Below are 14,992 nucleotides of genomic sequence, written 5' to 3'. Positions count from 1 at the left end.
CCCCGAGACACCCCAGAAGGACCCCAAAATGCTCCCAGGGATGCTGCAGAGCGACCCCACTGCATCCCCTGAGACACCCCAGAAGGACCCCAAGCTAGTCCTGCAGATGCCCCAGAGTGACCCTGGTGCATCCCCTGAGACACCCCAAAAAGATCCCAAACCAGTCCCATGAATGGCCCAGATTGACCCCACTACATCCCCCAAGACACCCCTAAAGTATCCCAAACTGCTCCCATGCAATGCCCCAGAGTGACCCCACTGCACCCCCCGAGACATCCCCAAAGACACCCAAACTGGTCCTGCAGATGCCCCGGAGTGACCCCACTGCATTGCCACAAGACACCCAAAAAGGACCCTAAAATGCTCCTAGGGATACCCCAGAGTGACCCTGCTGCATCCCCCGAGACACCCCAAAAAGATCCTAAACCAGTCCCATGAATGCCCCAGAGTGACCCCACTGCATCCCCTGAGACACCCCAGAAGGACCCCAAACTGGTCCCACAGATGTCCCGGAGTGACCCTGCTGCATCTTCCAAGACACCCCAAAAAGATCCCAAACCAGTCCCATGAATGCCCCAGACTGATCTTTCTGCATCCCCCAAGATAACCGAGAAGGACCCCAAACTGGTCCTGCAGATGCCCCAGAGAGACCCCACTGCATTGCCACAAGACACCCAAAAAGGACCCCAAACTGCTCCCAGGGATGCTGCAGAGTGTCCCACTGCACCCCCCAAGACATCCCCAAAGACACCCAAACTGGTTCTGCAGATGTCCTAGAGTGACCCCACTGCATCCCTTGAGACACCCCAAAAAGATCCCAAACCAGTCCCATGAATGCCCCAGAGTGACCCCACTGCATCCCCCAAGATAACCCAGAAGGACCCCAAACTGGTCCTGCAGATGCCCCAAAGTGACCTTACTGCATCCCCTGAGACACCCCAGAAGGATCCCAAACTCTTCCCATGGATGCCCCAAAGTGACCCCACTGCATCTCCTGAGACACCCCGAAAAGATCCCAAACTCTTCCCATGAATGCCCCAGAGTGACCCCACTGCATCCCCTGAGACACCCCAGAAGGACCCCAAACTGGTCCCGCAGATGTCCCGGAGTGACCCCACTGCATCCCCCAAGATAACCCAAAAAGGACCCCAAAATGCTCCCAGGGATGCTGCAGAGCGACCCCACTGCATCCCCCAAGACACCTCTAAAGGACACCAAACTGGTCCCATGAATGCCCCAGAGTGACCCCACTGCATCCCCTGAGACACCCCAAAACGACCCCAAACTCTTCCCATAGATGCCCCAGAGTGACACCACTGCATCCCGCGATTCACCCCAAAAAGCCCCGAACGTGGCCTTCCAGATGTCCCGGGGTGACCCCTGAGGCACTGTGGGATCCCCACCAGGAGACATCCCCCAGGGACCCCCCCCCGCATCGCCTGGTGCCCCACAGAGACCCTGGGTGGACCCCAGGAGACCCCAATGACCCCCCCTGCCTCCTGAGGGCCCCCAGTGCCCCTCGTTGTATCCCCTACATCCCTGACACTGACCCCAAAAGAGCCCCTTGGACACCCCAAAGCGACCCCAAATGAGCACCCACCACAAACTGGGAGGGGACAGCCCCGGGGGGGTCGGGGGGGGGGGGTCATTGGTGTCCCGCAGCCCCCGCTCCCCTCACAGCCTCTGCACCAGGGCTCTGCAGGGACCCCCCCGGGGGGGCTGAGCCCACCGAGCACCCCCCCACCCCTGGGCACCCCCCCCAGCCCCGGGGGGGGGGCCGCCTTGGTGCTCCCCCCACCCCCATTACGCTGCCGGTGCTGGGATCCCAGGGGGGGCAGCACCCAGGGGACCCCAGCCCTGTGCCCCCCCCCCCCCACAGCCTCTCCCACTTCCAGGCAGCACTCTCGGAGCCATGCCCGGGGGGGGGCACACCCGGGGGGGGCACACCGGGTTTCTCCACCAGGGAACCCCATTCCTGGCACGGGGGGGGGGGGGGGTTTGGGGGTCGAGGTGGTGGTGCAGGGCTGGGGGGGGCATTCAGGGGGGGGGAGGGAGGCTCCCCCCGAGGGGTTTTATGGCTGCTTCTCCCTCCCCCCCCCCGGCTAATGGGATGCTCAGGGCCCCCCCGGGACGCTGCGTCACCCTCCTTAGGGTAAGTGCGGGGTGGGGCCGAGCTGGAAGGGGGGGGGGGGGGGGCACATTTACCTCCTCCCCAGGGACCCCGGCCCTTTGGGGGCCTTCCCTGCCTCCCCCGCCGGGCTGCAGAGGGGCTGCGTGCCCCCAAAAGGCCCCCCCCCAGCCCCAGTGGGGCTGAGCACCCCCCCAGCAGGGCTCAGTGCCCCCCTCCCAATCCCCTTTTGGGAACAGAGGGGCCCCCACGCCCCCCCCCCAGCATGGCACTGGGGAAATGGGGTTGGCAGCAGGGCTGGGAGGGGGCTGGGGGTGTCCAGCCCCCCACCAAGCCCCCCCCCGCCCTGTGCCAGCCCCCCACCAGCCCCATGCCAAGCCCAGCACCCCCCCACACCCAGCCATGCCCCCCCCCCACACCAGGCAGACCCCCACCCTGCGCCCCCCCCAGCACGCAGGGCTGGATGCAGCCCCAGCCCTCACTCCATTGAGGTCCTGGGGGGGGGGCGCAGGGGGGGCACAGCAGCTTCAGCTCCAAATTTATTGCAAAAATCTGTCCCTGGGGCACAGCCTGGGCCCAGCCCCTGCACCCCGCAGAGAGACCCCAACCCTGGGGGCCTGGAGCCCCCCCCCGGCACTGGGGGCTGCTGGTGGGGGGGGGGTGCCCAGGGGGCTGCAGGAGGGGATGGGATGGGGAGGGGGGGTGCTAGGAGGGCTGGTGCCCACTGTGGCTGTCCCCACTGTCCCCCACAGCGGGGTCGGGGCTGGCAGGGGGGGGCAGCAGCTGCTGCGAGTCCGTGCTGGGGGGCACCCTGGGGGGCTGTGGGGGGGCCCCCGCCGCTTCTTCACCCCGCTCAGGGCTGCAGGCACCAGCCCTGCTGGCCCCTGGGCCTGTTGGCACGCTGTCCCCAGGGGGGGGCTCATCCTCCTGGGGCCGTGCCGGGGGTCCCGCGTCCTCCAGCCCCTCGTCTTCGGGGGCTGCCCCCTCCTGCGTCCCCATCCCGCTGCCGGCATCGTCCTGGGGGGCCGCGGGGGCGACCCCCTGGTGGCACATGGGGCACGTGTCCTGCACGTAGAGCCACTTGCGGAGGCAGGCGCCGTGGAAGAAGTGACCGCAGGGGGTGACGACGGCCACCTGCATGTCCTGCGGGCACACGGGGGGGGGGACATCACCTGGTGGCACGCACCCCAGGGTGGGGGGCTCCTCCGGACCCCATTTAGGGTGCCGGGGGGGGCTCACCTGGAAGCAGATGGCGCAGACGTCGTCGTGGTCCCGCAGCTGGGCGCGGGTGGCGCGGGGCAGGGAGCTGATTTTTTGGGCAGCCTGGCGGCGCAGCAGGAAACTCCTCCAGCCCGCCCGGGCGCGCAGCCAGACGTTGCAGTAGGAGTGCAGGACGATGACCGAGACCCCCACCCAACTCCACTCGCCCACCAGGGACTCCCAGCTGCCGTAAGCCACCACGCACAGGGCCACCAAAAACTCCAGCACGCGGCTGATGGCGGTGACGCCGTAAATGATCTCGTCCATGCGCTCCAGCGGCGTGGCCTGCAGCAGCTCCACCACGAACAGCCCGTAAATGAACAGGGTGCCCAGCACCTGGGGGGGGGGACACATTGGGTGCTGCTGGGTGGGCGCAGCACGCCCAAACACCCCCCCAGCACCACGGGCATGCCTGGCACACCGCCGTGCTCCAGCACCCCAGGGAAACCCAGCTTCCAGGAGCTCCTGGGGCTGTGGGAGGGGATGTGCGACCCCCCCAGAAGCAAGGGGGGCCCCCCCGTACCTGCAGCGAGGTGAGCATGCAGCTGGAGACCAGGATGAGCAGCCAAAAATCCAGGTGGAAGAAGTGGGCGATCTTGTAGGCCATGAAGCAGGGGAAGACCAGCAGGAAGAGGCACATGCTGACACCCCGAAAATGCTTCCAGAGGCTCCTGGGGGGGGGGCACAGCTCAGCCGGGGGGGTCTCCCCTCTCCAGGCACCCCCCAGCAGCACCCTCTGCCACCGGGCTGCCTCCTGCTGCCCACCCACCCCCGGGTGCCCGGTACCTGTTTCGGGAAGCCCCCAGCGCCAGCACGATGGGGTCGGCGATCTCGATCATGGACTGCAGCGTGGAGGTGACGACGATGAAGAGGATGATGCTGAGGAGGAAGGTCCGCTGCAGGACCTGCAGGTCCAGCAGCCCCGTCTGCAGCGCCAGCAGCAGCAGCGTCACCCCCTCCGTCACCCCCCTGCCACAAACAGGGGGTGAGGACGGGGGTCTCCACACCCCGGGGCTGTCCCCATCCCATTTTGGATGCCCCGGGATCGCTCCTGACCCCCTTGTCCCATGCAGGGCTGGGACAGGGGACGCCCCCCGCCCGCTGCAACCCCCCCGGTAGCCCCCCCGGTGCTGACCGGTGCATGACGTTGCCGTTGTGGAAGGCTCCGAAGCCCAGCAGGTAAAACTTGCAGAGGTTGAGCACGCCCAGGGCCAGGTAGGAGACGGTGAAGGTGAGCCCCACGAGGGAATAGGGCGTGCTGCAGCACTCGGCCACGCTGCGGGGGGAGCCGGGCTCAGCACCCCTCACCTTCCTCCTCCTTCCTCCTCCTCCTCCTCGTTCTGAGGCCAGGAGGGAGGAAGGCTGAGCACCGCCAGCACCCACCTGCTGAGCAGGACGAAGAGCAGCCCCTGCTGGGCCACGGCGCTGCCGGAGGAGGCGAGGAAGGCGGAGAGGCGCAGGGAGAAGAGCACCAGCCAGAAAACGAGGAAGAGGAGGGGGACGCCCAGCTGGCCCCACAGGGACACCCCCAGCGCCAGCACCCGGTACACCTCCATGGCCTGCGGGGCAGCGCGGCTCAGCGGGGAGGGGGCTGCCCCACGTACAGGGGGGCGAGGGGTGGTGGCGGGTTGGGGACGGTCACGTTAGGGGGTCCGCAGCCCCCCGGTACCTGCATGAGCTCGCGGCAGGCGGCGGCAGCCAGCTGGAAGGGGCCGAGGAGGTGGGACCCCAGCAGGTAGAGCAGCTCCGCGCTGCTGCAGGCGGCCGCCAGGGTGTTGGCGAGGGGCAGAACCCGCAGCGGGACCCCGCAGAGCCGGGCCAGCACGGGCAGCAGCGGGGCGGAGAACAGCCAGGCCTGGCGGGGCCGCAGCAGGAGCGTGCAGAGAGTGCACACACACACCTGGGCTGGGGGGGGGACGGGGGGGGGTCAGCATCCTGACCCCGCAGCACCACGACCCCGTAAGCCCCCTGACCCCGCAGCACCCCGACCCCACAGCACCCCTGACCCCGCAGCCCCCACGACCCCGCAGCCCCCACGACCCCGCAGCACCCCGACCCTGCAAACACCTGACCCCGCAGCACCCTGACCCCCAGCCCCACAACCCCGCAGCATCCCACGACCCTGCAGCCCCACCGACCCCACAGCACCCTGACCCTGTAAGCCCCATGACCCTGTAAGCCCCCACGAACCCACACACCCCCAACCCTGCAGCACCCTGACCCCATAGCCCCTCCGACCCCGCAGACCCCACGACCCCGCAGCCCCCTGACCCTGTAAGCCCCCACGACCCCGCAGCCCCACGACCCCGCACAGCACCCTGACCCTGCAGCCCCACGACCCCGCAGCACCCTGACCCCACAGCCCCTTGACCCCGCAGCCCCTTGACCCTGCACAGAACCCCGACCCCACAGCCCCCTGACCCTGCAGCCCCACGAACCCGCAGCCCCCACAACCCCGCAGCACCCCTGACGCTGCAGCCCCCATGACCCCACAGCACCCTGACCCCGCAGCCCCCACGACCCCGCAGCACCCTGACCCCGCAGCCCCACCAACCCCGCAGCACCCTGACCCCGCAGCCCCCACGACCCCGTAAGCCCCACAACCCTGCAGCACCCCGACACCGCAGCACCACAACCCCGCAGCCCCCTGACCCCACAGCCCCCACGACCCCGCAGCCCCACCGACCCCGCAGCACCCTGACCCCGCAGCCCCACCGACCCCGCAAGCCCCCACGACCCCGTAAGCCCCACGACCCCGCAGCCCCCCCGACCCTGCAGCCCCCACGACCCCGCAGCACCTTGACCCCGCAGCCCCACAACCCCGCAGCCCCCACGACCCCGCAGCCCCCACGACCCCGCAAACCCCCAACCCTGCAGCACCTCGACCCGGCAGCCCCCACGACCCTGCAGCCCCCACGACCCCGCAACACCCTGACCCCGCAGCCCCCACGACCCCGCAGCACCCCAACCCCGCAGCCCCCATGACCCCGCAAACACCTGACCCCGCAGCACCCTGACCCCCAGCCCCACAACCCCGCAGCACCCACGACCCCGCAGCACCCTGACCTTGTAAGCCCCACAACCCCGTAAGCCCCCATGACCCCGTAGCACCCTGACCCCACAGCCCCCATGACCCTGCAGCCCCACCAACCCTGTAAGCCCCCCGACCCCGCAGCCCCCCGACCCCGCAAACCCCCGACCCCACAAACACCCGACCCCACAAACACCCGACCCCACAAACACCCGACCCCGCAGCCCCCATGACCCCGCAGCCCCCTGACCCTGGGACAAACCCCTGGCCGTGTCCCCGAAACCCTCCGCCCCGTCCCCAATCCCGCACCCTCTCCCCACCCTTTTGGGTGGTCCGGGGGGGTCCCGGGGGGTCCCTCTCACCTGCGAGTGCCGTGGCGAAGCGCCCGAAGGCGGCCGCGTCGCTGTACACAGCGCCCTGGAAGCCGTGCTCCAGCTCCCGACGCACGTACTCACTGCGCGGAGAGAGGCTCAGCACCCCCAAAACCCCCCCGCCGGGACCCCAAAACCCCCCCCCAGACCCCGTACCCCCCTCACCTGGCCGCCTGGTGCCCCGCGCAGAGCAGCAGCGCCGTGAGCAGGTGCAGGTAGAGCCGGACCAGGGCGCGCACCGGCAGCAGCAGCAGCACCAGGCTCAGAGCGTGGCCTGCGGGGGGCAACGGGGACAGCGATAATTTGGGGGGGGGTCCCTGGGGGGGTCCCCTCCGTGTCCCCAGCACCGCCACGGGACGGGACGGGCACGGCCGGGGCTTTCTGCACGTCCCCGGATAAAATTTTGGGGCGTTTGGGGCTTTCTGCCCGTCCCCTCCTAAAATTTTGGGGCGTTTGGGGCTTTCTGCCCATCCCCTCCTAAAATTTCGGGGCGTTGGGGGCTTTCTGCCCGTCCCCTCCCAACATTTTGGGGCGTTTGGGGCTTTCTGCCCATCCCCTCCTAAAATTTTGAGGTGTTTGGGGCTTTCTGCCCATCCCCTCCTAAAATTTTGGGGCGTTTGGGGCTTTCTGCCCATCCCCTCCTAAAATTTTGGGGCGTTTGGGGCTTTCTGCCCATCCCTTCCCAACGTTTTGGGGCATTTGGGGCTTTCTGCCCGTCCCCCTCCTAAAATTTTGGGACATTTGGGGCTTTCTGCCCATGCCCTCCTAAAATTTTGGGGCGTTTGGGGCTTTCTGCCCGTCCCCTCCCAACGTTTTGGGGCGTTTGGGGCTTTCTGCCTGTCCTCTCCCAACATTTTGGGGCTTTCTGCCCGTCCCCTCCTAAAATTTTGGGGCGTTTGGGGCTTTCTGCCCATCCCCGCCTAAAATTTTGGGGCGTTTGGGGCTTTCTGCCCATCCCCTTCTAAAATTTTGGGGCGTTTGGGGCTTTCTGCCTGTCCCCTCCTAAAATTTTGAGGTGTTTGGGGCTTTCTGCCTGTCCCCTCCTAAAATTTTGGGGCGTTTGGGGCTTTCTGCTAGTCCCCTCCCAACTTTTTGGGGCATTTGGAGCTTTCTGCCCATCCCCTCCCAACATTTTGGGGCGTTTGGGGCTTTCTGCCCGTCCCCTCCTAAAATTTTGGGACGTTTGGGGCTTTCTGCCCGTCCCCTCCTAAAATTTTGGGGCGTTTGGGGCTTTCTGCTTGTCCCCTCCCAACTTTTTGGGGCATTTGAAGCTTTCTGCCCATCCCCGCCTAAAATTTTAGGGCGTTTGGGGCTTTCTTCCTGTCCCCCTCCTAAAATTTTGGGGCGTTTAGAGCTTTCTGCCTGTCCCCTCCTAAAATTTTGGGACGTTTGGGGCTTTCTACCTGTCCCCTCCTAAAATTTTGGGGCGTTTGGGGCTTTCTGCCCATCCCCTCCTAAAATTTTGGGGCGTTTGGGGCTTTCTGCCCATCCCCTTCTAAAATTTTGGGGCATTTGGGGCTTTCTGCCCATCCCCTCATAAAATTTTGGGGCGTTTGGGGCTTTCTGCCTGTCCCCGCATAAAATTTTGGGACATTTGGGGCTTTCTGCCTGTCCCCTCCTAAAATTTTGGGGCATTTGGGGCTTTCTGCCCGTCCCCTCCCAACATTTTGGGGCGTTTGGGGCTTTCTGCCTGTCCCCTCCCAACATTTTGGGGCGTTTGGGGCTTTCTGCCCGTCGCCTCCTAAAATTTTGGGGCATTTCAAGCTTTCTGCCCATCCCCTCCTAAAATTTTTGGGGCATTTGGAGCTTTCTGCCTGTCCCCCTCCTAAAATTTTGGGGCGTTTGGGGCTTTCTGCCCATCCCCCTCCTAAAATTTTGGGGCGTTTGGGGCTTTCTGCCCGTCCCCTCCTAAAATTTTGAGGTGTTTGGGGCTTTCTGCCTGTCCCCCTCCTAAAATTTTGGGGCGTTTGTGGCTTTCTGCCTGTCCCCCTCCTAAAATTTTGGGGCGTTTGGGGCTTTCTGCCTGTCCCCTCCTAAAATTTTGGGGCATTTGGAGCTTTCTGCGCATCCCCTCCCCAAAATTTTGGGGCGTTTGGGGCTTTCTGCCCATCCCCTCCTAAAATTTTGGGGCGTTTGGGGCTTTCTGCCCATCCCCTCCTAAAATTTTGGGGCGTTTGGGGCTTTCTGCCCATCCCCTCCTAAAATTTTGGGGCGTTTGGGGCTTTCTGCCTGTCCTCTCCCAACATTTTGGGGCTTTCTGCCCGTCCCCTCCTAAAATTTTGGGGCGTTTGGGGCTTTCTGCCCATCCCTTCCCAACGTTTTGGGGCATTTGGGGCTTTCTGCCTGTCCCCTCCTAAAATTTTGGGGCATTTCAAGCTTTCTGCCCGTCCCCCTCCTAAAATTTTGGGGCTTTCTGCCCGTCCCCTCCTAAAATTTTGAGGTGTTTGGGGCTTTCTGCCCATCCCCTCATAAAATTTTGGGGCGTTTGGGGCTTTCTGCCCATCCCCTCATAAAATTTTGGGGCGTTTGGGGCTTTCTGCCCATCCCCTCATAAAATTTTGGGGCGTTTGGGGCTTTCTGCCTGTCCCCTCCTAAAATTTTGGGGCGTTTGGGGCTTTCTGCCTGTCCCCTCCTAAAATTTTGAGGCGTTTGGGGCTTTCTGCCCATCCCTTCCCAACATTTTGGGGCGTTTGGGGCTTTCTGCCCGTCGCCTCCTAAAATTTTGAGGTGTTTGGGGCTTTCTGCCTGTCCCCTCCTAAAATTTTGGGGCGTTTGGAGCTTTCTGCCCATCCCCTCCTAAAATCTTCGGGTGTTTGGGGCTTTCTGCCCGTCCCCTCCTAAAATTTTGGGGCGTTTGGGGCTTTCTGCCCGTCCCCTCCTAAAATTTTGGGGCGTTTGGGGCTTTCTGCCTGTCCTCTCCCAACATTTTGGGGCTTTCTGCCCGTCCCCTCCTAAAATTTCACCCCCCGGGGCCGTGCCACCCCCACCCCGCTGGGTGCCGGGGCTCTCCCCTGGCACCGGGGCGGCTGTGGGGGGCACGGGGCAGAGCTCCCACCCCCCCCCCCCCGGGCTCCCCGGTACCGGTCCCGGTGTCCCCCCCCTCCCTGCCCCCCCCCCGCGGCCCTCACCGAGGCAGGAGGCGGCCCCGGGCAGGACCGGCAGCGGGCCGGGCCCCGCCGCGTCCCAGCGGTACAGCGCGTCCAGCAGCGCCAGCGCCGGCACCCGCAGCGCCACGTTGGCCGCCGCCTCCAGCCGCGACATGGCCGGGACCGGGGAACCGGGGGGGGCACCGGGGGAGCTCCCCCGGCCCGGCCCGGCCCGGCCCGGCCTGGCCCGGCGGGGGGCGCCCGGCCTGGCCTGGCCCTGTGTGGGGGCTCCCAGCGGGCCCCGCCCCCGCCGCCCCTCCCGCTCCCGGTGCCGGCCCCGCGCCCGCCGCCACTTTCGGTTTCTCCCGCTCCGCCCCGGTGCGTGGCGGGGAGGCCCGGAGCCAGGGCCCGCCCGCGGCTGAAGCTGCGGCCGCCATCTTGGAAGCGGGCACCGGTGTCTTTGGCCCCCGCCGTTCCGCCATCTTGGGTGAGGGCGATGCGCCTGGGGGAGGCCATTTTGGAGAGGGGCGCGGCCCGGCCCGGTGACGCCCGCCCGGCCGGGTGGCGGCCATGTTGGGTGCGGGCAGGCTGCGAGGGGGACCCCGCGGCCGCCATTTTGAGAGGGGCGCGGGGGGGGGGGGGGGGCGTCTGCAGCGCCTCTGTGCTGCCAAGAAACAGAGCCCAAATCGGTGTAAAACCCCAAAAACACAGTCACAAAACCCCAGAGTCACAGAATCCCAAAATCATGGAACCCCAGAGTCACAAAATCATGGAATCCCACAGTCACAGAGTCACAAAATCGCAGAATCCCGAATCCCAAAATTCCAGAATCCCCCAAAATTCCAGAATCCCAGAGCCACCCAGGTTGGAGGAGACCCCAAAATCCCCCAGCCCAGCCCCTGACCCAACCCTACCCAGCCCTGCACTGCCCCACATCACCGAGCTCTGCATCCAAATGTCTCCTAAATACCTCACCCGCCTCCCCGGGCAGGCCCATCCCAGTGCCCCACAACCCTTCCAGTAATGAATTTCTTCCCAATATCCAACCCAAACCTCCCCTGGTGCAATTTCAGCCCATTCTGTGAGAAATGAAGTTGTGTTTTTGCAGTAGAGAACCAAATTTCTGCATTCCGGGGTGGTTGTGTAGTCATAACGAGGAGAAACGCTACGTGAGTAAGTGGACAGGAGAAGGCCTCGCTTTCTGCCTTTGCTCGCCCAGCTGGTACTGGTGGTACTGGTGGTACTGGTGGTACTGGTGGTGCTGGTGGTGCTGGTGGTGGTGGTGGGATGGTGTCTGACCCCATAACCCAGGGGTGCAGCCGGTGACCCCATCCCTCATTTCGGGCCGTGCCACATTGTGCTGAGCTGCTCTGGGTGCACCCAGCGGGTTTTGTGCTGCTGCTTTCAGCCACCCCACCCCGACCTCCCCCTGCTCCCCATGAGACCCCCACCAGCACCAAGCACCAAGGCCATAAAACCCCCCGAGCTGGAAGGGACCCCCAGGGATCATCGAATCCAGGACCCCTGCAGCAGCAGGGACCAAACCCTCCTGGCCCCCAGGAGCTCCTTGGGGGTGCTGAGTCCAGGACCCCTCATCCCATGGGGGGCCTCAGCCCTGTGCAGGAGCAGCCTGGGGGGGGGATGAGGGCTCCCAGTTCATCCCAGTAGGGCCACTGGGGCTGAGCCTGGCGAGGGGCTGCAGGCGGGTGGGGGAATCGCGTCCCCGGATCATCCCCGTGCCGGGGCAGTGCCGCATCTTGCAGATCCATCCACGATTGTTGGGGCCGAAACAAAAACAAACAAAAAAAAACACACAGAAAACAAAATAATAATTAAAAAAAAAAAAATTAACACCCAGAAAGCTGTGAAATAACTCATCCGGGGCACCCACAGCGAGGTGTGGGGCACACGGGGAGGAGCGCACGGGGCGAGGGCTGTGCTGGGGGGGGGACACCGGGGGTGCTGAGCCCAGGAAACGGCCCCAGAACCCGCCCCCCCCCACCCCCCCAGCCTTCCCCCGCTGTTTCCCGAACCCGGTTCTGCATCTGAGGGCAAAAAGCGGAACAGGGCTGCGCCGGGGGGGGTGCTCGGGAGCGTGGCCAAGGCTGTGGCTGACCCCCCCCCGTGCCATCCCCACGAGCCAGATGTGCCCCAGGGGAGCCACCTGCGGGTCCCCGCAGCCCAGGGCTGGCCGTGGGGTGCGGGACAGGGATCCCCCATGCGGGGTGTCCCCGTGGGGTGTCCCCAAACCCTGCGTGGAGGCCTGACCCCATTGGGACGGGGGAATCCCTGTCCAGCCTGGGCGGTGGCACCCCACGCAGCCCCCCCCCCCCGGTATCTTCTTCCCTTTCCTGGCACTTTCGGTTGCTTCGGCTGCCGCTGCGGGGCTCGGGGAGGAAGCGTCGGGGGGCATGGGGGGCAGCAGGATGGGCAGCGAGGGGCCGGACCTGTACGAGAACCTCCAGATCCGCTACCCCCGCGGTGAGCACCCCGACCCCGCGGCTCCTCCGTGGGGCTGGGACCCCCGGGGTGCAGGTCCTGGGGGTCCCGCTCAGCCCCCGCTGAGGGTCCCTTTGCCGTCTCTCCGCAGCTCTGGATTTGGGGACCCGGCCACCCCCATCCCGCCGGGTTTTGGGCACTCTGCTGGCCGCGGGCTTGGCGACCCTCCTGGCCCTGGGGGCTGCCCTGGCGGCCGTGGCCACCCTGCGTAAGCACAACCAGGCTGGGGACCCTCACCCTTTTTTGGGGGGCAGGAGGGAGGCTGGGGCTGCCCTGACCCCCCCCTTGCCCTCCCCAGGCGCACGGGACCGCGCGGAGCTGCGGGTGGCACGGGCAGAGCTGGAGGTGCTGGGACCCCTGCCCAGCCCCGAGGGTGAGTGTGGCTGGTGGCAGGGGGGGCGCGGGCAGGGCTGTGCCAGGCTCCTGTCCCTGCTGTCCCCCCCCCAGGCACACGGAGCCCCGGTGACAGCCCCGAGGTGGCACAGAGGCGCAGGGACGCTTTGGGTAACGTGGAGATGTGGGGACGTGGGGACAGACCCCATGGGGTCGGGGCAGGGCTGTGCCCCCCGTGTGCCCCCCGTGCGCCCCCCGGCCCGGCTGCAGCGAGCCCCCCCCGGCTGTCCCCAGGGCGCTGGCTGCAGGGGCTGGGGCTGGGCTGGCGGTACCATGGGGGGAGGATTTATTACTTCTCCTGGGGCAAGAAGCCCTGGCGCGAGGCGAGGGAGTTCTGCCTGTCCCGGCAGGCGCAGCTCACCTCCATCACCAGCTGGGACGAGCAGGTGGGAGCTGGGGGGGGTGGCTGCGCCCTGCGGACACCCCCGGGCACCCCCTGCCCCTGCCCCCTGTGCCCCATGCACCCCCTGCCCCATGCACCCCCCGTGCCATTTGACCTCCCTGCCCCATGCACCCCCGTGCCCCTGTGCCCCCTGACCCCATATACCCCCCTGCCCCATGCGCCCCCCCTGCACCTTGTGATCCCCCTGCCATTCGCCCCCCTTGCCCCATGCACCCCCTGCCCATGCTTTCCTGCCCCACGTACCCCTCTGTCCCCTGTACCCCCTGCCCCATGCACCCCCCGTGCCATTTGCCCCTCCTGCCCCATGCACCCCCCTGCCCCATGTGCCTCCCTGCCCCCTGTGCCTCCCCACCCCATGTACCCCATACCCCATCTACCCCCCTACCTGTGCCTTCCTGCCCCATGTACCCCTCTGTCCCTGCACCCCCTGCCCCATGCACCCCCTGTGCCATTCGCCCCCCCCTGCCCCATGCACCCCGTGCCCCCTGTGCCCCCTGCACCCCCCACCCCGTGCACCCCCCTGCCCGTGCCTTCCTGCCCCATGTACCCCTCTGCCCCCTGCACCCCCTTCCCCATGCACCCCCTTGCCCCTTGTGCCCCCCTGTGCCATTCGCCCCCCTTGCCCCATGTACCCCCCCATCCCCTGCACCCACCACCCCATGCACCCCCCTGCCCCCTGTGCCCCCCACCCCATGCACCCCCCTGCCTGTGCCTTCCTGCCCCCTGCACCCCCTACCCCATGTGCCCCCCTGTGCCATTTGCCCCCCTGTTGCCCCATGAGCCCCCTGCCCCCTGTGCCCCCATTCGCCCCCCCTGTGCCCCATTTACCCCCCCGACCCCCCCACTTTCCCCCTGCCCCCCCCTGAGCCCTCCTTGCAGGAGTTCCTGGCGCGGGAGTCGCGGGGGGGCTCTTACTGGATCGGGCTGGAGGACGGCGGCCCCAACGACACCTGGCGCTGGGTGGACGGCACCGTGTACAGCCCGGCCAACAGGTCGGGGGGCGGCAGGGATCTGGGGGGGGGGGCACAGGACCCTGCTGGGACCCCCCCCCCGACCTGCTGTGCCCCCAGCTTTTGGGCGCCGGGGCAGCCGGACCGGCAGCAGCACGGGCAGCAGGGCCGCGAGGGGTGCGCCCAGATCCACCCCGGTGGGCACCGGGCTCTGGAACGACCACAACTGCAACATCCCCTTCCTCTGGATCTGCAAGCGGGGCCTGGGGGGGCCCTGAGAGACCCCCCCCCCCAAACCCGGGGTGAGGCAGGCGGTGCCCATTTGCCCCCAATTAAATCCAATTAAACATCCGCTGGGCCCCCCGATGCTGTGCCCCCATCTCCGTGCGCCCCCGTCCCCAATCAGCCACCCCCCCAGGACCCCCCCCCCCCATGTGTGCAGCCCCCAGCCCCCCCCAGTGTGGGCCGGGGAGGTCCCGGTGCTGGGGGCACCCACGGTGCTGCCCCCCCCCAGGGTGGGCAGAGCCCCGCAGCCCCCCCCCGGGTGCCCCCTGATGATGTCCTCGGGAATGTGCCCGGCCCTGGGGAGCCCCGAGGTGCTGGGGGGGGGCGTGGGATCCATAGGGTCTGTGCAACCCCACCCAAGTGTTCTGTCCTATTCTATCCCGTCTGTTGTATCCCTATCCCATCCCCATCCCATCCCCATTCCACTCTATCCCCATCCCAATCCCACCCCATCCCATTCAAAATCCCATCCCATCCCCGTCCCCATCCCATCCCCATCGCATCCCAATCCCATCCCCATCCCTAATCCCATCCCCATCCCATCCCATCCTAATCCCATCCTCCCCATTTCCCTTCCATCCCCATC

The 14,992-nt window shown here is 66.7% G+C and overlaps 2 protein-coding genes across 2 annotated transcripts; one reads left to right on the top strand and one right to left on the bottom strand.

Moving 5' to 3' along the window:
* Nucleotides 1-2,654: 2,654 nt before the first annotated feature.
* Nucleotides 2,655-10,237, bottom strand: LOC140002528 (RING finger protein 145-like). Its single transcript, XM_072037945.1, has 10 exons — nt 9,919-10,237; nt 6,956-7,064; nt 6,782-6,873; nt 5,058-5,293; nt 4,772-4,947; nt 4,524-4,664; nt 4,175-4,357; nt 3,912-4,059; nt 3,368-3,724; nt 2,655-3,271 (listed from the first exon to the last, which is right to left on the bottom strand). Exons 1-10 carry the CDS (start codon nt 10,049-10,051, stop codon nt 2,834-2,836), a joined length of 2,013 nt encoding a protein of 670 aa, XP_071894046.1. The 5' UTR covers nt 10,052-10,237; the 3' UTR covers nt 2,655-2,833.
* Nucleotides 10,238-12,198: 1,961 nt separating this feature from the next.
* On the top strand, nt 12,199-14,472 carry LOC140002353 (uncharacterized). The gene is made up of 7 exons (XM_072036777.1): nt 12,199-12,357; nt 12,467-12,583; nt 12,674-12,748; nt 12,823-12,879; nt 13,003-13,154; nt 14,051-14,163; nt 14,242-14,472. Exons 1-7 carry the CDS (start codon nt 12,288-12,290, stop codon nt 14,465-14,467), a joined length of 810 nt encoding a protein of 269 aa, XP_071892878.1. The 5' UTR covers nt 12,199-12,287; the 3' UTR covers nt 14,468-14,472.
* The last annotated feature ends 520 nt before the right edge of the window (nt 14,473-14,992 follow it).

This window comes from Anas platyrhynchos, chromosome 4 (assembly GCF_047663525.1).
Source record: "Anas platyrhynchos isolate ZD024472 breed Pekin duck chromosome 4, IASCAAS_PekinDuck_T2T, whole genome shotgun sequence".
Lineage (NCBI taxonomy): Eukaryota > Metazoa > Chordata > Aves > Anseriformes > Anatidae > Anas > Anas platyrhynchos.
The sequence above is the reverse complement of the archived record's forward strand: the minus strand, read 5'-3'. Positions and strand labels throughout refer to the sequence as shown.

Bases quoted from the DNA above. Each gene is read 5' to 3' on its own strand.
- LOC140002528 (XM_072037945.1), bottom strand. From the start codon at position 10,051: ATGTCGCGGCTGGAGGCGGCGGCCAACGTGGCGCTGCGGGTGCCGGCG. The intron at 4,948-5,057 runs GTACCGGGGGGC...GCTGCCCCGCAG, and splicing joins CCTGCCGCGAGCTCATGCAG to GCCATGGAGGTGTACCGGGT. The intron at 3,725-3,911 runs GTACGGGGGGGC...CCCCCCCCCCAG, and splicing joins GCATGCTCACCTCGCTGCAG to GTGCTGGGCACCCTGTTCAT.
- LOC140002353 (XM_072036777.1), top strand. From the start codon at position 12,288: ATGGGGGGCAGCAGGATGGGCAGCGAGGGGCCGGACCTGTACGAGAAC. The intron at 13,155-14,050 runs GTGGGAGCTGGG...CCCTCCTTGCAG, and splicing joins TCACCAGCTGGGACGAGCAG to GAGTTCCTGGCGCGGGAGTC. The intron at 14,164-14,241 runs GTCGGGGGGCGG...CTGTGCCCCCAG, and splicing joins GTGTACAGCCCGGCCAACAG to CTTTTGGGCGCCGGGGCAGC.